This window comes from Hirundo rustica, chromosome 4 (assembly GCF_015227805.2).
Source record: "Hirundo rustica isolate bHirRus1 chromosome 4, bHirRus1.pri.v3, whole genome shotgun sequence".
In the NCBI taxonomy this organism is placed as follows: Eukaryota; Metazoa; Chordata; class Aves; order Passeriformes; family Hirundinidae; genus Hirundo; species Hirundo rustica.
Window position 1 is genome coordinate 22,297,560 of NC_053453.1, and position 24,806 is coordinate 22,322,365.

General features: G+C 34.6%; 1 protein-coding gene across 9 annotated transcripts in view; it reads left to right on the plus strand.

Moving 5' to 3' along the window:
* CADPS2 (calcium dependent secretion activator 2) overlaps positions 1 to 24,806 on the plus strand; it is a 290,272-nt gene that overhangs the window by 217,520 nt on the left and 47,946 nt on the right. For 3 of the 9 annotated variants that reach the window (XM_058420273.1, XM_058420271.1, XM_040062395.2), the window contains exons 17-21: positions 2,212 to 2,232; positions 13,139 to 13,242; positions 16,865 to 17,021; positions 24,052 to 24,193; positions 24,323 to 24,436. In XM_058420273.1, coding sequence (XP_058276256.1) covers positions 2,212 to 2,232; positions 13,139 to 13,242; positions 16,865 to 17,021; positions 24,052 to 24,193; positions 24,323 to 24,436 — 538 coding nt within the window. The remainder of the gene's footprint in view (positions 1 to 2,211; positions 2,233 to 13,138; positions 13,243 to 16,864; positions 17,022 to 24,051; positions 24,194 to 24,322; positions 24,437 to 24,806) is intronic. The other 6 variants (XM_058420272.1, XM_040062390.2, XM_058420270.1 and 3 more) reach the window with 3 other exon arrangements.

Below are 24,806 nucleotides of genomic sequence, written 5' to 3' on the forward strand. Positions count from 1 at the left end.
TTTCTCTAGCTATTGCTAGTGATTAAACTACTGACAGGAAATTCTTTCCTTAACAACAGTGTCGCTGCCTTGAAATTTGAAAACTGATATATATTGAAAAAGAGATTTTTTTCCTGAAGCATTTATAAGGCAGATAAATAGATGAATACTATTTATTTTTGCTGCTGTGTTATCAGATGTATAATAATAATGATTATTATAACTTTAATTACATCCTGATTGAATGAATTAAGGGGAAAAAATACTAGGCTGGAAGGTAATCAGGAGTTTTTCTGAAAGTTTGGTATGTTCTATAAAGTATATAATGAAATTAACTAAACTTTTGTAAAAAAATATGATTTTACTATTTGTAAACCTTATGTAGAACAAAAAGGAAGACATAATAGTCAAATGCCTTGTCAAGACAGACGTTTATTCTCCATAAAGTACAAAAAGCTAGAGATACTCCTGTCCAGGTGTATTCAAGAACAGAAAGCTGTATGCACTGGATTTTTGGAGCTCTAGAGTATATAATCTCAGGAAAATATTGAAGGATTAATTCTGTTTTTTAAAAATACAGATTTTGTGCATATTTATTTTTTTAATAGCATGTATTTCTAGCAATACACCAGAAGAAACAGAGCTACTTTAGGAGAAAATTGAAGAAGCCTCATATATTTAGCAATATTTTAAAGCCAACTTTTTCCCCATTTTTATCTCTGCTCGAATTTTCTGAAAAACATGAGTTAACTGATCTCTCAAGTGATTAACAAAAGATCCATCTCATCTCTATAGCAACCAGTATTATATCATGGAAGTAACAACATGAAACCATCCTAGTAACCAGTTTATCATAATTAATTATGATATCATGTTGTGTTAAAGAAAAAAAAGGATGAATATTAAATCTATTCTGGAAAATGAGAAGCGAAAAAAATGTTTTCCTTAGTTTTTATATTTTTGTATTCAAAAAGGGAGATGTAAATATTCAGTATTTAAGTCATGTATCAAACCTGTTGAAACAATGAGTATAAAAATAGAAACATTTTTATTATATGACAAAAGCTTGCAAAAGATACCTAAACACACTGACAATAAAATGGATTGGAAAGTTTTTTGCCATGATGTAAATGCATATTTTCCCAAGATTTTTTACGATGTCCTAGACAGTTGTGGGACTTCCTCTGAAGTAGCAAAGTTTGCACTTCAAGATATTCACGCAGTTAACACTGAGTAAGCTGTAACAGCACACGAAACTGATTCACATATTTCGACTTACAGTTTTCTTTTTCGGATTTATTGCCTTTTGGTTGGAACACAACTAGATTTATTTGTTTTGCACTCATACAGTCGTAAGCTCAAAACACAGTACACCATTGCATATATAAAGAGAAATAGGTGAAGTGTTTTCTGAGAATAAAGGACTGTTGAAAGTGAAGGACTCCAACATCGTAACATCAGATAATTCAATGCACTGGATTTCAGTAGCAATGAGACCTGTATTGGTATCTTTTGATACTCTGGTCATTACAAACATTCTCTTTTGCACCTATATAAATGTAATGTTTTTCAGCAATAGGTTTCATTCTGCTTCTTTAGGTTTACGGGAGCATTATTGTATCTGTGCACTGAAGTTACACTTCTTCTCTTGAAAGTAATTCATGTTAGTGTTTGCATTAAATGCTTACTCCTCAAATTGCATACAGAAAGCACAGAATCCTTATCTTTATAATATTACTGATGTCTTCAAATGTGGCTGGCATATATTTTGGAGATTTTTGTCCTTTGACTATTTCTTTAGTGAACAACATCATATTAATCAATCAAAATTTAAATATTACAAGATAATATCGACTATAGACCAATAACAAATACCTAAAAAGCAGAGCTACAAAGAAGGTTCTAATACAAATAATATTCTCATATTTTTACTTTCTTATATTCTTTTAATATTATATAAGTTTCTGAATTCCTGGACACAACATGGATGTAGCTCAGTGCCTGAGCTTGAAATAAAGACTATAGAGGACTAGTAAATGCAAATATATTAATATATTACTCAGAAATATGCGGCATTTCTTCCTCACATGAAAAAACCATCACCTGTGTGATGTAGTCAAGATTTTAAGAACCTCTTAACTCCTTATGTGGTATTTATTCTTCTCTAATTATATGAGGTTTATCTATGTAATGATGGTTTTCTTTCTTTTTTTTTTCTTTTTTTTTTTTTAGCAACAGCAGAAAAGGACTCAGGTGATTACTGTTTGTGGGCATGTCTGCATGTATTACAGATGTAGTGTGTTGTGTCTGTTGTTATTATTTTTCTTGATTTGAGTAATATCAAGGCACTGACCAGAACATTTGTAAATATTAGGATTAATTTTGGTGTCATTTAGTCCATGTATTTACATTGATACTTATTTATGATGAACCTATTTATTAGCATTTTAGCTAACTTTCTGGTTTAGAATATGGTGAAATTGTACTTTCTGTGAGAAGGGTATAACTAAATGATGCAGAAAAGTTTAATTTTGTTAAATTCAAAACTGTGTATTTAGAGGAATTTAATTTCATAGTCCTCTGCAAAAATTGTATCTGTTTTGCAACAGGATTGCTCAATATATTAATGCAGGTCTTGCTAGGAAGACTAATCTTGTAAAGCTGGTTTTACATTTCTCTGATATGGCTTTGTTTAGTGATCTGTTTGTTTTTCTAGTTAACAGCTGAGGATTACAAGGACGGTAGTTCTTTGTGTTCCCAATTTCATGAATATGATGTAGTATATATTCTCCAACAGTACAGGGCAGGGGTTTTGAGTTCCTATATCCCAATATTTAAAAAACATGCATACATCATATTCCACAGCTGGAATAGTATTTGCAGCTGAGCAGAACTGGCTGCATAGAAGTGTGAGAGACTGTTTGTATCTGTAGGTGAAACAGAGCTGTGCACTGCTTTGTCTTACCTGACATACACACCCAAAGGAAATGGATTGTGTTGCTTTGTGGGGTTTCACAAACGATATCAACCACCGTTATGGGAAGGGGCGTTGAGCTGGTAGTACTCTTGCAATGAGCTACTTTTCCATCTGGAAAGGCAGACTGGTGTGATGACTACAAAGTTGCGTGAATGTAGTTCAAAGAGGAGCTGCTAGCCAATGAGGGGCTTGAAAATTGCTAGCAAATTATTTAAACTACTTTTTTTTTAACAACTGTGTCCATAACTGAAGTGTCAGAAAATTACACTGATTTCCAAGATTTCCGCTGTTGTTTTTTTTGTTTGTTTGTTTGTTTTGAAGTTTTCAATGCCCTGTAAATAGGAGATCTGTTTGGAAATTTTGAAGAAGGGAGTCGAGAATGTGCTGGTGGAATGGATATTGATGCCACAGCCTGTTAGGATGGGTTGATGGGAGCTCACACTGCTCAGCTGATCCTCTGACCCCTCTGATCCACAGGGGAAGGTTCCTTAGGCAGGGCACTCCCAGTGCTCTGAAGGCCCTTCAACAATTTCTCTGTGAAAGGCCAATCTCACAGCATCAAATACAAAACACCCTAAAGACAGTTGCCCTTCTAGGTAAGATACCTAAAGCTAGGTAGCACAAATATTCTGTTTAATATTTTCTTATTCCTCTAGGTATTAAAGAAAATTTCTCTTGAAATTAGAAATTCAGAAACAATTAATTGAAATTAATTGAAAATAATTAGTGAAATTTTTGAGACTTTTTTCCTTTCACCTTTGCACTCTAAAACCTTGCCTGCACCCTTTTAGACAATGTATACAGTTTTATGCAATGTATACACTTTTATACGATGTATATCACCTCAAGTACAACTCCTCCTTCAGCACACTTGCTAATCTTAGTTTTTGTCTGGCCCTTTATGGGGGAAACCCAAAACCATTAAGCACATATGACATAATTACAGGCACGGAAAGAAATAAAAAACCAAACAAAAATAAAAATTACTGTACCTGATTTTAGTAATTTTATATTAGCTTTCTCCATGCTTTGAAAAAAACCACTGCCCTTCTTAAGACAGGATAGTGAAGTTGTCCCTTAAGTGACCTGGCAAATAACTAGATTAGAGAATGGATGAGAGGAAAGCCTATCACATACCGTGATTCACTGTGTGAGTGAGCTGAAGCTAGAGGCTTATAGGCTGTGTTTATAATTCAGTTGCTTAATTAAATACCAATTATGACTAAAAATGCAACTGAAAATTAATCAAAAACTCAGAAAAAATAATTTTATTTAAAGGAGTAGATAGACTGTCAAATGGAATTTTGTGTAGCATTGAACATATTTCTCTGACGCAAAAGACAAAGCCACTGAGACAAATCCCAATACAATGACATTTTAGGGCCAAATCCTGCTCCTGTTGATGTTTCTAGCTGGACTCCTACAGATTTCGTAATGAACTTGATGTACAATATGCTTAGCCCTAATACCATATATTCTACTTTTGTGGAACATAGGAAGAACTATTTCTAGATAATTGTTATTTACTCCTTAACTTGTGCACTATATACTGAAAATGAATCTTGAATTTCAGGAGTGCTCTTGTTAGGTAATACAGAGGTGAATATGCAAATTCTTTTTGTTGTGAGAATCCTATTCTGAGCAATGTGATTACCAGGTTCCCAGGTTTATTCCCCAAGTGCTCTCATTTTCATAGTCTCAGTTGAACAAGACTCTGAATGTTTTTCCCAAAGACAATGGTTACTTTCTTAATGGCAAACGTGGTGGTACAAGCAGCACTTCCATCAATAATATTTGTTTACAATCAGGATGACATTTTATTGAGCATCCTCCGTAATTGTACTGTTATGAATATAGAATAGATTTTTTTAACAAAAATTACATTTGCTGTGGCAATTATACAGAGTTCAGCATGTCATTCCTTATTACGTGTACAGCTGAATTTCTCATGGAGTAGCTAATCTGCTCAGTCAGTGTAATTGCCATTATGAAGAGAATAGCAAGAAACCTACTATTGTAATTTTGAACTATATTTAAGAATTCTCATATAATGCCATGGTATTTTGCAGCAAGGATTTATAATTTTTCAAGGATATGAATCACAGCATCAATACATGAAAATCTCTTTTTAAGTATGATCCATTTTCATTTCAGCATAGGCTGCCTTTGAGACTTCACTACTTGAAAGTACTTTTTAAATCATTTTGTGCATGTCATGTATTCCTGTCTTATTCAGTGTTTAACTTACATTAACTCTTCCTATAGATAATGTTGAACATAAATGGACCTGCCAGATTCTGAGGCCGGAGACAGAAACAGCATTCTTCATATTCATTTTGCATACTTCCTATGAGGAGCCCATGGAAATTTGCATGGCTCTGTCACCTGTTTTCTCTCCTTCAAAAAAGATGGCCTTCCTTACACAGACTTCTTCATTTTTCCTTATGTTTTATACACACAAAGTAATAAAATGCATTATTTATTACTTCTCAGAAATTAATGTTTTTCCCTATTAAATTTATTAATCTGAATGGCTGAGGCCTAATTAATTCTGCTGCTGTTATTGCCTGAGAAAAGACAGGAACTTACACATAAATATGTTTTTCAGCACAGGGGCATTACCTTGCTGTGCAGATGTAAAAGGGATTAAAGTGGTAAATGTCTGTAAAGCAAACAGGACAGTATCTGTCATTGTCCATGCATATTCTTTTCTGAGGCAATAGACAGATTGTAAAGATTTGAATTATTAGTCAGTTGTCTTTTAACTCACTATTTTTAAAAGACTGTAGTAACTCAGTATACTGGGCTCCTTCTGCCAAACAGTTCGAATAAAAGGAATAAGAATAAATTACATTAAAATTGGAGCAAATAGTTACTCTGGAGTGTACAATTGCTCAAAGACAAATCAGTTGTCATGCCAAAATTTGTTTCTACCAAGAAAGACTTCCAAAGGCTGAATAAGTGTTAACTCCAAACAAGAGAAGGTCAGGAGAAACTCAAGTTTGCTGGCTTTTACGACATCGATCATAAACATAGAAGGGTAGTATGTAAATGCCATCAAGGCTCAGAAGGATCTGTCTGACTTAAAAAGAAGAACACTACAAACATTATCGAAGCCGAGAAGGCAAGTGGAGAGAGTCATTGTACATAGAGAGGACTTGATTAAAGCTCTCTATGCATGTTCATTTCACTGAGCAAACAAAAGTGGATTGCACAGCAGCATAGCACCCTCTTGGTCTCTATTGTGCAGCTAAATGGAAATGAGGATATGGGCAAACATTTCCTGATTTCAGTTTTGGACCAGAGGTTTGTGAAAGAATCCCCAGATTGTTAGGTCTGCATCCTGATACTCCCTTGTAAACGCATGTACATCCTTCTTCAACAGTAGGGCTGAATCAATCTTTGTCACTGTGCTTCCCCTTTTCAGTCCCCTGCTTAAACCACAAGAAGGGCATTTCAAGTCCTATTTGCTGTACAGGTGTATCATCACCTTACAGTGAAATTAGTTTCCAAACTTAAGCATGCCATCCTTGTCCTGTATCCCAAATGAGGGAGGAATAGTCCATCCTTCATTAGCATTTCATCATCTCCAGTTTCTCCATGCCCTATAATGCATTTTAGACGAGAGTTTAGTACTCATGCGACCTAGGCTTTCATCACATTGTCTTAGAGTAGCCACCTGTTCTTAATTTTTATCAATTCAGGAGTCTTTTTTATTAAAGTTCGAATTTCACCTTCCTGAACGTTGGTGACAAGTACTGTGCTGTCCTCCCCATGAGATGCCTTGCACACTACTATCAGTATTGTTCTACCAGAAACATTTTGTCTAATATAGTAAAATAACATGGGTTCTGATCTCTGTATCATGCCTGTGTCACACAGCCCTTCTGTGAACAGTTAATTCAACCCTGTCTTAGAGTTTTGATCATTTCGAGCTGACGAATTTCCAGTGTATAGGAAATATTTCTTGCTGCTTGTGTGTCAAAATGTATTGTCCCTTCCTAAAGTATTTTAATATGTTTTTCTTTAACTCTTGAAGATATTAAAATATGTTTCTCTCTCCCATTCTTCGGAATTATCAAATTCCTGTTAGTGCATCTGTCTATTTCTCGTGTTTTATGCATTGTCATTGTGTTCCTAATATTTATTCTAAAGTCCCTGGTAAAAATATTAAGGAAACTAAGACGAATCTTCAAGGAATCTCTCAAGAATCCTTTTTTACACTTTCTCAGCACTGCTTATTCCCTTTCACTTGAGGTATCTTCTTTATGCCCCACACAGTTTCTTTTTTAATCCTCTTTTTTTTTTTTTTCAGCTTAACTGGTGGTTTTCCCATGAGGCACAGCATCAAATACTTTAATAAAGTCAGAATAGATGAGATCTACTGAATTTCTTTTATACAAAAATATCCTATCTAGAAAAGCACAAGTCTGGTTCAACCTACCTTTGCAAATCTGTGTTACATTTTATTCTCTTTTCTGTTCATTTTATGTCCTCAATTAATGATTTCTTCAAATTTCCTTTCAGTTAATAATTTTCAACATCTCTTTTCCCTTCCCGTTACCTGCCAGCATTAGATTTCTTGTTGTCATTTTTCAGTAAGGCTCTAAAATTTAGTCTTAAAATATTCTGTTTTTTAAAGATACTTTTTACTAAGTCTGCATTTTCGAGTGTCAGTTTTCTCTCCATCTGGTAGGTGAGTTATTCATCTACTCAGTTCTCTTTATTCATGAAGCCTTGCAGTTTGGCATGTTTGCTATCTCTGAGCTTTATTCTACAGTATGAGGAAGTGCTGAGAATATTAGTTATTTCCCCCTTTGAAGTGAAATTAGAAGTGAGGAAAGGAAGGAAATTTCCAACAGCTTGTATCTGTGTTGCCAAAATCAGAATACAAAAAATAATATATTAAGTGTTTGATGATCAGCTGGGAAAAAATGATATTTTTCTTCTGCTTTTATGTTTTTGATATTGTTATTTCTATGCTTTTCAATGAGCCAAGATTCTGTGTTTTGGAGAAAACAAACAAACAAACAAACAAACAAATAAACCCCTGTGATTGCCCCATGAAGTTAATTTCATTGAATACTATGATAAATTTTAAAAACTGGAAAATATTGTAGCATGACACACTTAATAAAATGGTAGGTCATTGAGTAGGAGATGTAAACTCTACCTTTTTACAAATCTCATAATCTTTCTGTACTTAGCTGATATTGGTAATTAATTCTATTTTTTCCCCCCTAGAATTTAAAATGCTATTGAAATCGTAGAAAGCAATTATGGAAAGACTGGTTTCAGCTTCGTAATTAAAGCTAAATTCCACTATTTGTATAAGGCTAGATTTTTTTTTTTTAAATCAGAAAAATATGGAATGTCCTTCCAGATTACCTCCTTACATTTTCATGCAGAACTAATTCTGTGAGAAATTGCACAAAAATTTGGCACAATCAAGTCTAAATTATCTGTGGGTAGATTATACCAGTTTCGGGTTAACTCTTCAGAGTGAGTTCGGGTTTAGTAACATATGAGCTTCAAGCTATCTTGCAGGTTTACTTGTTAAAAGGACCAAATGAATGGACTCTGCTGGAGCAGAGCAGGCTCCATAAAGCTCAGATTATCATGTGTCTGCATTATCAATTACATTGCCGGCTTTGCTCTAAGCCCACTGAGGCTGTGAACTTGGGAGCTTCTCAGCATACTTGCCTTTTTTCCAATACTTCTGCCTGGAGACAGGTTGGCTTTCCTGAGTCTCTGGTTCTAGACTTGCTTGTTTGAAGAAAAGGGGGAAGGATGGAATACGAGGCAGGGAAAACAAGTAAAGCATATATGCTGTGTCATTGAGGGAGAGACTGGATGGCCAGAGACAGGAGTCTCCTAGTTGCATTGAATTCATAACCAAGAAAAAACACCTCTTTAATCAGCAGATTCCTCTGCTCAGCAAATGTCAATGAGAAATTGATCACACATGTTTAACAGCTTACATGCTGGGGAGAAAATGAGAGAGGTGAATTGTGCATTTGTCTTCAAGGATAAACTCTCTTGTGGAAAGCAAGCTTAAAGTGGGTTTTAAACACACTGTTGTTAAGTTTTAGACATCGTGATTGTCTTGAAAAGGAGGACTGGGGAGAAGTTCCCTGACCTGTGTGGTGCAAGAGGTGAGACTGGATGATCTGACAGTCCCTTGTGGCCTGAGGCTCCGTTAGTTCATGAAGCAGTCACTTTTTCGTTTCAGTAGCGGTTCACTCAGTTAACTTAGCTCATTTAACAATATTTTCTCGGTACCTGTGTGACTCACTGGTAATGCATACTTGAGAAAGCATCCATTATTTGCAAAGCCTGGTTTGCTTTTTCATTTTGGCAGGATGTGAAGCTGGAAGCAGATGATTGATGGCTTTTTCTGTTTATTTTCTAAAAGATGTCAAGCAGCATATTTACTGACTCGACTCCTGCTGCAACTTGTTAGTTTGAATAGTGTAAACACATCTTAACAACCTTTAGTAATTGTGGGAAGAAAGACATCATGAATATAATGAAAACTGACAGCACTGATTTCCATTTCTGTAATTCCTTTATGCTTACAAAGACAAGCACTGTATTTGGCTCAGGTGTTTTGGAGGTTCTAAAACTTCTAAATAAGAATTTATTGCTACTCAGATTTCACATACACTACTTGCTTGGTTTAAAAAAAAAAAAAAAAAGTTAATATTTCATTTTTTATTTCTCAAATTACTTCAAAGTCCATTGTGTATATACACATGTAAATAGTGGATACCCATAAGGCATATTCCCTAGAATTTGAACGGTCTTTAGTTACAGAGAAAAACAGCTAGCTGGTGTGGTAACTTGCATATGGAAAAGGAAGCTTTAGATGGAGTTTAAGTGTAGGGAAGTCTATATCATGTAAAAGAAATTGCATGTACTGATTTTTTCTATGGATAAGTAAACAAAAAAACAAACCAAGAGAGATTTGTCCAAGGATACAAGACTGAGTGCAACTCTCTGCCACCTTTTCTAATGAACAAATCTTCTAGGAAAAAAATGGTTCTTAAAATATTGTGAAAAGCTAGAAACAATAAGCATAATTTGCATACTTTTAGCTAGTAATAAATAGTTTCAGCATAAACTAGTGAATAGCCTGGTGATTTTTATGGAAACATGAAATTGGAATTGTTTCAGTCTAATATATTCCATATTTTTAGTCATTCCTGCCATGAAACATCAATTGGAAACCTGCCATACTCAACTGAAAGGTGTATTTACAGTTTTCATACTCTTTTTCCTCCTACACAGGCTAATCCTATTGAAAAAAAAAAAAAACAAAAAAAAAAAAAAAAAAAAAAACCAAAACAACAACTGTTCCTGACCATTAGTCCCATAATGACTGAAAACTTTAAAATGTCTAGTTTAAATCATTTATCATGACTGATTTATTCTTCTGCCAGCATCATCCCTGTTCAAAGTTAGGTCATCTCTTTCCCAAGTGTTTCTGCTTTAGGAACACTGTATCCCCACGTTGCCTGTGTGTGAACATTTCTGATCCTCTCTTTCATCCTTCATTTTACTAGGCTTATGATGCCTTTCAGACAAACACAACAAAAAACCTCCTTTCCATTTCTGATCAAAATCCATCACGTCGGCACAGATGACCAGAACCGCATTTCCTTGTTTTAATGCCTTGTTGAATGTCATTGGTATTTGCTTGAGACCATATTTCTCTTCACTGTGATCTTATCAAAGCGGTGGAACAGGATAATCTCACAGTTATGTGAATCTTTTTTCTCCTGCTCTCCTCAGTGATAATGATATCTGTTCAATAGCTATTTTTAGGCCATCTTGAGCTAATTGCAGGTGTGGAAAAAGTGAATTTATTCCATTGCAAAAATACAACATGAGCTTCTATATAATTATTAGAATTACTTTCTTAATAATTTAGAGGAGCCCTTCTAGGATATATTTTTTGATTTTACAGCTTATTTTGTTTCATTAGGAATGTATGCAATTATGAATGCAATTATTTTGTTTACTTGGTTAGTGGTGAGGTAAGGAAGATCAGACTGAGTTTGTAATAAAATGAGTTGTTTATGCTGAAAACAGATGTTCCAGTCATGCTCTGTATTAATATCACTAGTTTATTCCTAAGACTCATTAACATCAGTGACACTGCTAGTGATGTATATTATCTGTATGAATTGTACTTGCTGTGTGTTCAGGGAGGGGAGGACACTGACCACTAGAAGAAAGAGCAACTTCAGTCCAGGATAAGGGTAGAAACCACTGGTTAATCTGAATCCAACAGTAGTCTTTATATTATAAAACCTAAATAATAGGCACTTTGCTTTCTAATCCTTCCTAATCTCTCTTGATTCAATATGTTTGTTGTTATATTCATATAATCATTGTACAGTATAAAACTTATAAATGCAATATAGCACAGTATTGATAACAGTGATCTTGGCATTATGAATGTAGTTTTGTGCCTGGTGGGTGCTTGCTTTGTGCTTAACCCATGTTCCTACACTAACTCTTTCTTGAGCTAAGTTCTGGTTTTAGGGGAAAAAAAACTATTTCAACATATCTGGTTATGTGATCTCCTTTAATAAGATTGGAAAAAATTCTTTGTAGTTGCTTCCACAGCTAATTTTCCTGCTTGGTTTTTGTATGAAAGCAGTGTGGGGTTTAAGTCACTTTGAAGCAGATGTTTGCTGGAGATTCTAATCCAGTGTTTCTTCAAAAATTGCATCAAAGCTATATATTTCATCACTCTAATATGCATTATTGTGTTAGTGCTGGAGAACTAGGTGACAAGGTCACCTGCCTTTAAAATGTCTGGAACACTGCTTTGACTTAAGATGTTAAGTGTTAAAAATATTTATTGCATGCAGATTGATATTCTTACTGACACCAAGGAGATGATGTGAATTGTTTAATTAATCTGCTAATGTTCTATGTAATGATGAATGCAAAGTGGGAAGGAGCTGTCAGCAGAATTTTCTGCATATGAAGATGTGCATTCACATGATTTGCTATCCATGTGATCCATAAACATGCACAAAAAATAAGAAAATGGAATTCCTGAAACCCTTACTGACCTTGTTATCAGCTTTATAAGTTCTCTGCAAAGCTGGTTAATGTGATCATACTTTATATCTGATTATATTGTACATAATTTCCATCCTCCCATAATTTATGCTTAGCAACAACAGCTTTGTTAAGTAAACAAGCTCTAATAGCTAATGCTGAAGTTATCCCTAATAATGCAAATTATGTAGCTGAACAAGTTACTTTAACTGATTAAAATATACTTGTAAAAGAATTCTGTTTGACTCTTCCCTTATACCCTGTGATTCTTTCTGAAATCATGATTTTTTTTTTCAATTGCAAACTAATTGTTGTTTATTTTCCCTCTAAATATTTTAGTTACATTTGGTTTACCTTTGTTGTTTCATTTCTTTTTGAAGTCTTCTGGTTAGAATGAGTGAGCTTCATGCTATTTGTAACTTTTGCATTTGTGCTTCCTTTAGGTGGAATTTGTAGTAGTCTTGTGTTAATTCTCTTATAAGATCCTTATTTCATAATGCTACTTTTCACTATGGTACTGAAAAGAATGCAGATTCACCTTTACTGATGAACAGCAGGTAGAAAATTAGTTACTTGAATAATTAGTTATTAGGAATTCGTTGTATGAATTATTATGGTTTGCAATTTTCTCAATTTTTAATATGCCTAAAATGGAATGTCTTCTTTTGATGAAGCATCTGGAATTTTTGACTGCAGCAAAAGGTATGAATTTTGCTGATGACAGTAATGAGTCATCTGGTGAGAAGACATTGTACTGACAATAACAAAGTCTCTACTATCTGCTGTCTTTATATATATGGCCTTGAAGAGAAAAATAACTTCCTTATTGCAAAAGTTGAGCATGTAATACACTGATGCACCCATTATTTCTCATATTAAATCAGATAATGTTTACAGTGACCACTGACGCTCTTGTGAATTACTTTCTCTTTTTAGTGACCTGGACATTCAGCTCTGTTTATGTGTATTAAATGATTATCCATAATGCTTGAAATATCTTTTACTTTAGAAATTTTTCAGTTTGCACCATTCCCATCATTTTCTCTTACTGTAAATCATATTTGTAACTAAAGTAATTTTGGTTTACAATTTATATTCACATAGAGACCATGAATCAAGCAACACCTGCAAGAAAACTGGAAGAGGTTCTTCACCTTGCCGAACTCTGTATCGAAGTATTGCAGCAAAATGAAGAGCATCATTCAGAGGTGAGACTGTAATTGCATTTTCTGTAGAGAATGGTTTGTTCCTAGATTTTCTCTCCCCTGATGCGCAGCAAGTCTGTCAAGAAACATTTTAGTTTTGCTTTCTGACATATGTTTAAGGCAGTTCACATTTACAGAGGAATAAGAGACTTGAAGCTTATGTAAAGTGAAGTGAAATAAAACTCTACTTCAATTCACTTGAATGAACTGTAGGTTTAGAATCAAAAATTAAAGAGCATAAAAAAGAGAAAGCATCTTTGTGCTGGAGGTGCTGAAATGGTATGGAAAACATTCATAGCCTTATACAGTTTTTCCTTCCATCTTTTCACCCAACGTTTAGAATATAATGAAGATATAGCTGAATGCTGGCTTTCATCATGCTGTATAGATCTCGATTATAGATATAAAAATAATGATAGTTATAATAATCGCATTCCCATTGCTCTTCTGTTGATTGGAAAAGCATGCTTTTAAATTCGTGCTTTTAAAGATGGCATTGTAAGGTAGAAGACGAAATTAACCAATTTTATGTTTCTTACTTTCACATCTTTTGCTTCATGATACAGAAACCATAATAGCTAGAATTATAGCACCTCTTACGTCAGGGAAGTACAAAACTTAACTTGGCCAGATGCACTTGAAATATGTTCTTGAAATTTAATTAATAAATTAAAATTCTAAGTTTTTTACGGTTCAGGAAATTGGTTTTAATATGTTCTCAAAAAACTCAATAAATATTTTTTTGGAAAATGTGCAAAGGGATAAACATTATTTAGTATATATGCTTATAAAATATGATCATTCAAAACATCTGGTTTTATATCACACTATGGAATATGGTTTTTAGCCTACATCTGTCATGTGTGAACTTGTTATAGATGTTTTCTTTTATACTGAAGTAACAGCTGTTTTGATGATTTGAAATTAATTCCCTGGAGGCCTTGTTCTACACTACTGTTGCCACTGTGTTACAGTGTAATGATTACTAATAAAATGTATATATTGTGGTCTTTGTCTTGAGGACCTGCATGACTGTAAGAAAATTGGACTTCTCTGGAAAAGAGCACAGAAACAAAACCCAGATCAAATCATACATATATGATTAAGCATCTCTGTTCAAAGATCGCTTTCTGTACTCCTTACTTGCAGTCAGAGATGTGGTGTTTTTCAGAAGGATAAATATATTGCATGTGCTTTCAGAAAAATTTATTCAGCAAAAGTTTCCAGTCTAATCTAAGGCAACCTTGGAAAGTATAAAGATAGTGCTAAGATTTTTTCCTCCTTCCTTCATTCATGTAATACCTGTTTGATTTAACTGAAATTTATAGGGCAATTTAAATATCAAAATATATCTGTGAAAAAGATTGCCAAATTATACATTCCTTACTCAAAACTGAATATTAAGTATGGTGACGTCACATCATAATGTGCAAATGCTCAGTGTTTGATGCTCCAGTTGATGAAAAGGATCAGTAATCTGTAAAATAATATACCACATTTTTTAATCCTAGATTTTTTTTTTTTTTTTTTTTTTTTTTAATTCATAACATTTACAAATTTCGGGGATTCCCAAAGGGAAGAGAGGTATGTGATTTCTGATGAACTGATCATTGTTTTGCTCTGCTCATAGCATGGAACTGTGCATTCAACATGTAGCATAAACTTGTTTTGATGATTTCTGTTGTTGCATAGCCATATTTACGTGTTTCTAGAATCTAAGAACTCCATTCTTCCTTTAATCCACTCATTGTTTCTATTCTCCTAGAATGTGTGTCACCAATTTCTAATTGCTTTTAGCCTATTATTTTCCGTAACAACTGTGCTGTTACATTTAGCTTTACCTTTACCTTTTTTTTTTCCTACTCTTCTTTCTTGCTGCCCAAGTAATGATGCATAGCTCTCAAGAGAGTAAGAAGAATTTCTGTCTGGTTTCAAAGTGTCATTTACAACGAGAAAGAACATGGAGAGAAAATGTGCTCGTTTTCTAGTTTTGATTTTGCTTTGTTTTGAAGTTTTGGTAATATTTTCTGAAAAGAGTTTTGCTTGCTTAGAAGAGTCCTCTGTTGGTGCCTATATACATTTTTTTTTTTATTTTCATGTAGTTATTTTCTAGGGTAAGGAGTCTGTTCCTTTAATGAATTCCTACTTAAACAGGGTTCATTAATAAGAAATTTCTTTAAATTTGATGAAAAAGACTCCATTTCAAACTCTTGCCAAAGTTTGTGAAGCCTCATCTCTCCTCCTCAGTATGGTGCCAGTTGTCATCCTTCAATCCTGCCACTGGAACGCACAAAGTACTTTTCAGTAATAGCAGGGGATGCTCAGCTTTTCTTTAAAACCTTTTGCCAATTCTTCATTTCTCCGTTTGCATCATGTCAGAAAGAACTACAAGCAGTCATCAGAAAGTCCATGACGCAAAAACACATTTGTAGACCACTTTACAGAAGTTGTCTTTGATGCCTTTCAGAGCTGACTACATAATTCTACACCACCCAGAGCCTACATTTCATAAGTGCAAGTGAAGATTTCTGTGAATTTATTTGAAGCTGGAGGGACTCAGCTCTTGTGCAGATCGAGTTACATATGTTCCATGTTGGCAACTCAAAAATATTCAGAAATATATATTCAAAATTAGTGGCATACATTTGAAAGCAATGCCATCTTTCTGTGTTGCATGTGTAGGCATTTCTCACTGTCAGATGTTCTTATAAACGCTGAGCAAAACACTCTCAGCAGGATTCAATGTTCATCCTGTTCCATAAACTCCCTTCATCTTTGAACTCCAGGACCACAGAGCTCCCCTTGATCCAAGGCTCAGCTCCAATACTGACATTTAAAATCCTAGATTTATGTGACAGTAAAAAGGTACAATAGTTATATGTCTTTAATGAAGAGCTGGCTTTATTTGCTGATAATATTTTTCACAGATCTCTTCTTTAAGGATTGCCTAAGAATATAAATTTTTGCCTGAAAAAACTGTTCCAACATGTTAAGTTACTGAAAATGAGTATAGACATTAGTGAACTTCTAAAGATTTACAGCATTTACACAAGGAAAACTGGATGTCTTCCTCAGAAGAGGCTGACACCTTTAAGGCAAAAATAGGAATTAAAATCACTATCTAGCTGTTAAAAAAAACCCTCAGACTTCAGGGAATAAAATTTCACAAAAAACAACATCCTTTTTGATTACCAAATGAATGCAAAATGTATTCATAAAGATTTATTTTAAAAATAAATTCATCCGCTTCAGAATTTAATGAAATCAAAAGAAAAATAAACAACCATTTTTTCAAAAGTGAGACCTTCATGCTTTCCTTTGCTCTCTGGAAAAGGGTTGCAGGCATTTATACTCCCTTTTTTATTTTTTTTTTGTGCTATATTTTTATTCTGATAATATCATCTCCCACAATAATCTGTTTGATTTCTTTATTTTTTTGATGCAAAGTTTTATAAGGTGTTTTCACATTTTTCACTTGGCCCATTCGGTGTTTTCACATTTTTCACTTGGCCCATTCTTTCTCCCCAGATGAGAGAGGACATGACGTGACATACTCAGATGTATTCTGCCGTAGATCACATCTCTTTGCTTTGACTTGTGTAATTCTATTTTGTCATTTTTGCAGGCATTTGCTTGGTGGCCAGAATTGTTGGCTGAGCATGCAGAGAAGTTTTTGTCTCTGTATTCTGTTGATATGGATTCAGCTCTTGAGGCACAGCCACAGGACTCCTGGGACAGCTTCCCACTTTTCCAGCTGCTGAATAATGCCCTCAGAAACGACGGTAAGATCTTAATTTAAAAAAAAAAAAAAAAAAAAAAAAAAAAAGGTTGTGTAAGATTTTTCAATATAGCCACACCTTAGAAATTTTTAAATAGGATAATGCTCAAAATTAAGGTGAAAATGCCTGGTTTTATGATACATATCCTGGTGTTCCATTTTCTGCAAGCTGAGCAGTTTCTCTCTATCCTTGCCCCATTTCAATCCTTATTCTGGCAGTGCATTAACCACTTGGTATTCACAAATTGCTCAGTTTTGAATCAATTATGCACAACTAGTTTAAGAGGTATTGATAGTTTGCATTTAATCTGTATTGCTTAAATGAAGTTGTAATTTATATTTCCTTCTAAGCCTTCTATCCTACTTTCACACTAGTTATGTCTATAAAAGTATAGTAGTAGTGTTAGCATGACTGGAATAAAATACACACAAGAAATGTTCTGTTTGAATCCTTTGTTGGGCCAACTGCAACTTCAGAAACTTATTTAAAATGCTGTGATGGCAATTGAGAAGGTTGCTGGAAAGAGTGCAGGAATTGTTCAATCTTAGTGCAGGTCTCAGAAGGGCTAGACCCCTGAAGGGTGGATTGTGCACTGCTTTAAGCGGTGTCCAGTCATCCAAAATCCAGGTTAAAAATCCGAAGCCTATATTCAGATGGGATATTCAGCCTGTTTTCCTACCATCATACATTTTCAGTTTAGGAAGCACATCTCTAGTTGTGATATTACATGCACTTAAAACAATTTTTTGGTTTTTGAAAACTGTGTAGGTATTTTACAGTTGTCTTACGAGAAGGATTTGTGACACCAGTTTTAACTTTATTGTTGTGTCATTAGTGTTCCCTTGAGCTTTGGTTCCAACCTGAGAGAGGTGTTAGAAACAAACAAGGGTTGTCCTCACATGCAAGAGATTGCTAATAGGCTGCTGATTTTTCTTTCCTTAAAAGATTAAATGGATAATAATGCTAAATTACTAGAATAGGCTTAAGAAAGACATTTTATGAAAACTTTTATGTTAAAGCAACTATTATAAATATTGTAAAACTTTAACTGAAGGATAGGAAACAACTGTTGTATGAAATATCACACCTGTATACCAATTTCAGTAATTTCCTAATGGTAATAGATATATTAAATGACAGTTTCTGACAGGTGAAAGCCATTTGGAAAATTACACACTTCTCCTTTTTCCAGAACTACTGGAAAGCAACCATGGAAATTAGTCACCTATTAATCAGTGGACGTGTTAGGAAGTGGCAAGTGACCATTCTACCAAGAAGTGATTCCCAAGTGGGACATACCTCAGTGCTTGTTCTTTAATTAACAGCCTTTTCACCTTGTAACTGCATTAAAAGCATTAGCAAGAGCTTCCCATGCTTAGGTAATCAATTTTACCGTCTTCCAAGGTAAAACAAATAGTTCTGACTTTACCCTAAGGGAAAATCTTTTCCTGAAAACTATCACCTTCATAAAGATATATTTAGAAAAAAAAAATCTGAAAAGGGAAAAACTGGAATGTGGTCTCATGAGGATAAAAAGGCTAGTGTTAATAATTAACAAGGAGAGTGAAGTGGAGTAAATTAGCCATAATAGAGCCCACAGTGACTGGCAAAGTCACCTCTCATTATCAAAAAACTCATTAGGAAATGAAGAGGTGGAAATCCCACTGGGTTATTCTCACTCTCTGGCTATATCAAAGATTACTTTTCAGACTTCTTTCAAATGAAGAACAGTTAGGTCACCATATTGCATATTAGGTTAATCTGCACTGAAATTTGGAGGACTGACGCCTGCATGTTATTCTATCTCAAGAGCATTAAATGAGCTCTAAATCTTTGGTGCATGAATCAGTTTTCATATAAACCTGACATGAGAGAACTCCTAACAATAAAGACACAATCTTACATTTACAGCATTAAAGAAAACTTGCATGTAAAACAATTTTTTTAACTATGTCACAAAAGTATAATTAAAAAAAACTCTGAGATAATGAAAATTCATATTCATGTATGTTTAAATAATAGTGAATGTGCTGTTTTACAGTGTGAAAAAAAATGTGCAAGATTCAAGGTGAATACTTCAAAGTCTATATTCAATTAACAATGAGAAAAAAAATGCATTTTCCAACATGGTGTATAATTTTTTATGAAGAGAGGGAAGGATGCAGAAGTCCTGAACTGAAGCTTCTCATTTCTTTCATGGATTCCATTTTGTGTCACCTTAAGACTGTCCATTTTTTTCTGACCTTATTCCACAAGGCAGAGTACATCAGAGATTGCATTCCTGTTAGTTTAGTCTAACTGAAGAACTTTAAAAAACAGAGGGAGGGAAGAGGATGATCTTTCCATCTTGTAAAATATTTCAGCTTTTCCCATGAGACCTAACTACAAAAAGTGATTTAAAAAATTATATTCACTGTGGAGAGGTATCATAGATTGAAGATTAATTTCTTGTGGTTTTTCAAATTGAAAATATTTGAAAAAAAATTGTAGCTGCTTTTATAATATACATTTTAATTATCTCCAGAGTTGCTATTGTCCACACACAGTTATACCTGACTCTGTAATGCCTTGCAGATTGTACAGTGATAGTACTCAACATCTCCCTATGATAGTTATTTTTTCCAGAATTAGATATTCATAAAGGGAAGAAGAACATAGCTGTCCCAGGATTGTGTCTTCTTTTCTGTAATGACCGTGTTACTTTTTGTCCACAGAGCCTATAAATCATGTTGTGAAGGGGCCTGCTTTAGAGGGCAATTTACTTGCTGTAGTTGTTTAATTATTCAGATTAATCTGGTTTTTAGTGCCCAAAAGACAGGCATGTATTAATTCCTTTACATTTGACATTAGAGATATATTTTAGTGTCATATGCCTAGTTAGGTGAAGTGTCTAGATATTTTGCTTGTTTTAGAGGTTTTCCAACTCTATATTCGGTATTCTGATCATTTCCTTACCAAGTTTTCTCTCCAAGTGTCACTTACTGGCCCTTTGTCTTGTGCTATTGCTTAGCACTATTGCATTGCTACCTTGGCACAAACCAGTCCAAACTTAGAGCATTATAAAGGTAACTCATAATCTTCATTCTCCTTCAAGTATTACTCAGTGGAATGTCTGTGCACCTGCTCTAACTCTGCCAGAGTCTGCTCTAATGAGCAGAGAGTCTGATGAAGCTGATTTAGAAAAAACAGCATATTGAGTGTTAGCCTTTTGAAAGAAATTCTCTGCTACATTCTTTTCCATTACTGTTGCTAGTGGCAGAGTGGGAAACACCACCAAAGACAGAATCATCATCTTCCTGCTTTGTTACAGACTGTGTACTACTTTGGGGCAAGAATTTATGTATATCATTGTACTTTATCCTAAACTACAGAGTAGACTTAGAAAACAACTTGGATTTAAGGTAATCAGAGCAAACTGTATACCCACCCCAATACCTCAAACCTTACACTCCTCATTCATTTTAGAAGGTATCTTTTCGTAGATCAGGGACTCAGATCTATTAGGACCTGCTTTGAAATCATAACCTGCCTTCAGATTAGAGCTACATGTCTTGGTTACTGATACTGAGAGTTAATTCAAGTTACATTACTCCTTTCCAGAATATCCAATAATCTTTTTTCCTAAAGGGACTTTTACACAGAGGTAAATTGTGCGATAAGGTGTTAATGTCACTCTATCTTGTAAAGATTAAATGAATTTTCACTTTGCTTTTGCAAAGTAAACCTCTAAAATTTACTTTTAAAATATGTCTTATATGTAAAAATACAGTATAATTTCCATTTAAATTGGGACACTTGCAATTTTTACTGCTATTTAACTAGCTGATTAAGAAATTCTCTATGGAGGTAGAATATAAACAGCAGATGAATGGGAGTATAAACTTTCCTTTCACATGTCACTGTTTGAATTTCAATTGCTACAAATGTAATCTGGACCCTCAAGGATATTTCCTTCTTGAAATATACTTTTTCTTATTTTGGATTTAAAAATATACCAGAAAATTCAAGTTATCTTTTCCATAGAATCCTATGAAATGCAGGATAATTGCAGACTCTGACAAAGTGCTCGTTTTGTCAAGGGAAAAGAGACTCATGTAAATCTGTGTCATTCTTCCCTGCCTTTGATTCTGCAGAAGCTCTTGAGGACAGCATGACATGCTGATCCAGGATAACTCTTAAGATGTGCCTATGTTAGTAAAAGCAATAGAAGCCTCACCACTTCCGTGTGCAGTAGATTAATTTCCTACTGCTGGAGATGAAACTTCATTCCAGTACTGAATAACTAGACTTTAGATTCATCTCTGATATTTTCTTGTCACATTTTAATATATTTCAGCTAATATATTTCCTAATATGGAAAAAAATGTAATAATTTTCTTCTTCAGCTTCAATATTTCAAGAATATCTACTTTGGGGCTCTGTTTCTGTTCCCATAATGTGTTTTCCTTTAATATTGCCTATGCATTACCTTGGTTTGGCATAAGCTTTCATTTTATTGTTGCTTGTGTGAATATGAGATGGCTCATATGAAGAGGGTGTGGGGTGTCTATATTGAAAAGACAATGGAGAATTAAGCTACATAGCTTTGAAGACAAGTGGTAGTTGAGGGATCTGAAGTGTGGATTTCCTCAAGGATCTCTTGTTTCCCATCTGCTTTGATGCACAGGTGGTACCTTTTGGCAAGATCAATTTTAATCATAGGGTAGAGTGCCATGAGTCTGATGATGATACTCAGCTAGATCACTTATCCCTGAGCTCCGAGTTCTTTCCCTGCCCTCTGTTAATCCTTGATGGAGATCTCCAGATAGGTAAAACAGAGCAGCCCTGTCCTGAACCCTGGGAAAGCAGAATGCTCATGGAGTTGTTGATCCGAGATAGTTCTCTTGTGAGTGTGTACCCACATACATACTCACATACAGGGGATTCCGTGGAGGTGAAGTGACAAGAAGTCTTGGCATAATTTTGGAAAATTTCACTTCCCTGTAAAGACTGGTGTCATGATGTTAGAAAAATTATTCAGTTTTTTAAACTGAACACTTTTATTGCTTGTGACTTCTTAAAATTTCATGCTGGCTTCAAAATAACAAGTCACCTTCCTGCCCATGAGGCTTCATTACTGTAATTCCCAGAGTGGTGCTTGTAGCAGAGCATTTCTACAGTGTGCTCAGAAAAAATAAACTATAAGCTTATCCCTTCAAGTAACTGTGATTGCCTGATTAATTACAGTTCTTCACTGGTTCACAATAAAGCAGCAAGACTGATTTAATTGGCACAGTTGTATTCTTGTTATTTTTCAGCTCAAAGTTGCCTTGAAAACTCAGCCTAATATGCAAATGAATCCCAGCAACCTATTGTTTCTCAAAGGCAGTAGTCATCAGCTGTTTACTGTGCAACTTTTGCATTAATATCCAAACCTTCCTCAGTCATTTTTGTTGCTGGTAAAAGGTGCTGTAGTTTTGAGATATATAAAACAATTATAAATAGAGAAAAATAGCACTGTTTTGAATTCCTAATATATAAATAATAAGCCAGAACTAACTAGTTAACAATTATTTTGAGGAGAAGTGTGAATAATGGACTCACAGGTACTCTCAAGGGTGGATTCTCAAGGGTTTAATAAAGAGATGATCCTATACCTCTGCCTTTTTCTCAGTGGAAACCCTAATAATCACTGCTTGCTACCGAACTGCCTGTTTTTATAAAACTTCATATATCTGCTATCTCCACCTCTGTGTCTAAAGTGGTTGGAAATTAGATGAAAGTTTCAAACTTCATAGCAAGGCAGTTACACAAAACCAGAGAGAGCTGATCACCTAATATTGTTTCCTCAGGTAAAGGTGATTGATACAGTGTTTCCTATTAATCTTCAAGGATGTTTTCAACAAAATATTTTTTGCTTTCAGATCATTTTATTCAAGAAAAAAAAGTAGCATAATGTCTAGACATTCAGCAGCAAGGGTACATCCTTGCAATACAAGTAGCAACAAGGGACAGAAACTTGATTATATGTTTTCCTCACGGTCTCCATCACTCCCAGGTTCAGTTTGGGCTGGACATCATTTAGGAATGGAAGACAACGTCGTTTCTGGAAGTTATAGAAATTACTTTGACATGTTAGACATGGAGTGGCATTTGGTAGTAGAACAAAAGGGATTGTCATTTTAAAGGATGGTGTCCACAGTGAGCTCTGTGATACAGGCTTTTCTTCTCAGAAAGAGGAGGAAGCCTCCTCAAAATGTGGTTTTGGTGTCCATACAAAAAGCCTGTATGCCAGAATAGGTGGGAAGAGAAACCTACAAAAGAATTTAAAACTACAGAACAAGGACAAGTGAAAATGAAGGTTGCCAAGGTCATGAAAATTTCTCTCTGTGTCTGAGCTTCTATGATTTCCATATGCACATGGAAATATTCTGATAGGTCCTAATAACAGTGCTAGATTAAAGAGTGAACACAGACACATTCAAAACATGAAACATATATTCCCTCGGTGAGACAAGACATTAATGTGATAAGAGTTAACATTTGCTGAGAGAACACTTCAGGGAATACAGAGACAAGCAGTGCTGATGGCAACCTAATTTTCAGATTTTGAGCTTGTTCAATTTGCACGTGTATGCAGTTTTTCGTGTAGTAAGTCCCATCTGTGAAGCAGGTAATATTCTACTGCTTATGAATGGCATTCAAATATTTTTTCTTTCTTTCTTTGGATATTTCTGTCCTTTCTTGGCATAGAAGTAATGAAAACAAAATTACTAATGTTTAGATTCATCAAAGCATATTACTAATTTTAAGATGCAAAAAGGGTTCTGGTTCAGTAAAGAGCTTCAGTACGTACCTAGTTTTCATTACACTGACAGTTTGAAATACACTACGCTGTCCTTATGGAACACTTCATTTATCTTTTCGGAACTGTATTTCCTACACAGGCTAAATCTTATTCTCATGATGCCTTTGTGTACTAAAATATTTTAAGATACACTTCTTCCGATAACAAAAGTTCTGACATTTTTGTCTCTTGTTTGTTTTTTTAAAGCACTTTTGTGCAATGGAAAGTTTCACAAGCACTTGCAAGAAATTTTTGTTCCCATGGTTGTTCGCTACATTGATCTCATGGAATCATCAATTGCCCAGTCCATTCACAGAGGTCTTGAGCAAGAGTCATGGCAACCTGTCAAGTAAGTACTTTTTACAAAATCTGAACAAAGCACCTGCCTATAGTTTTCTGTCTAACAAGGGGTTCTCCCCTGTTGTCCTCTAAATATTCTATTTTTTATTGTATTCCTACATTGTTTATTTCTTCACAGGAGCATCACCAACAGTCTTCCTAATGTAGCTCTTCCAAAAGTTCCAAGTCTTAATCTTCCACAAATACCTAGCTTTACTACACCAACCTGGATGACTTCTTTGTATGACTCCACGTGTGTATTCTTCAATAACTTTCTGACTGTATGTCAGCTCTGCATGGCCTTGCTAGTGTTCTGTGCAGCTGTATTTGGATTGCATGGTGTTTTTATCCTCCCTTAGATGGAAATTGTTGTTTCTTGGAAGTGAGCCAAGCATGGACTGCTAGTGAGTTGCGCTTTCTAGTGCATTAGAATGTAGCAGTCTTAAACCTGATAACTTAGAAAATCAGCTAGGCAAAGGTGTGTCATAGCAGGAATGATCTTTAATACTCTAAACAGCCTAATGACTCTTTTGAACTAATAAGCAGTGGGGAACATTTTGGGTGATTGATTTTAGATTGTGGTTTTGTAAAATGTGGCAGCCTATTATATTTTTTGCATGGGT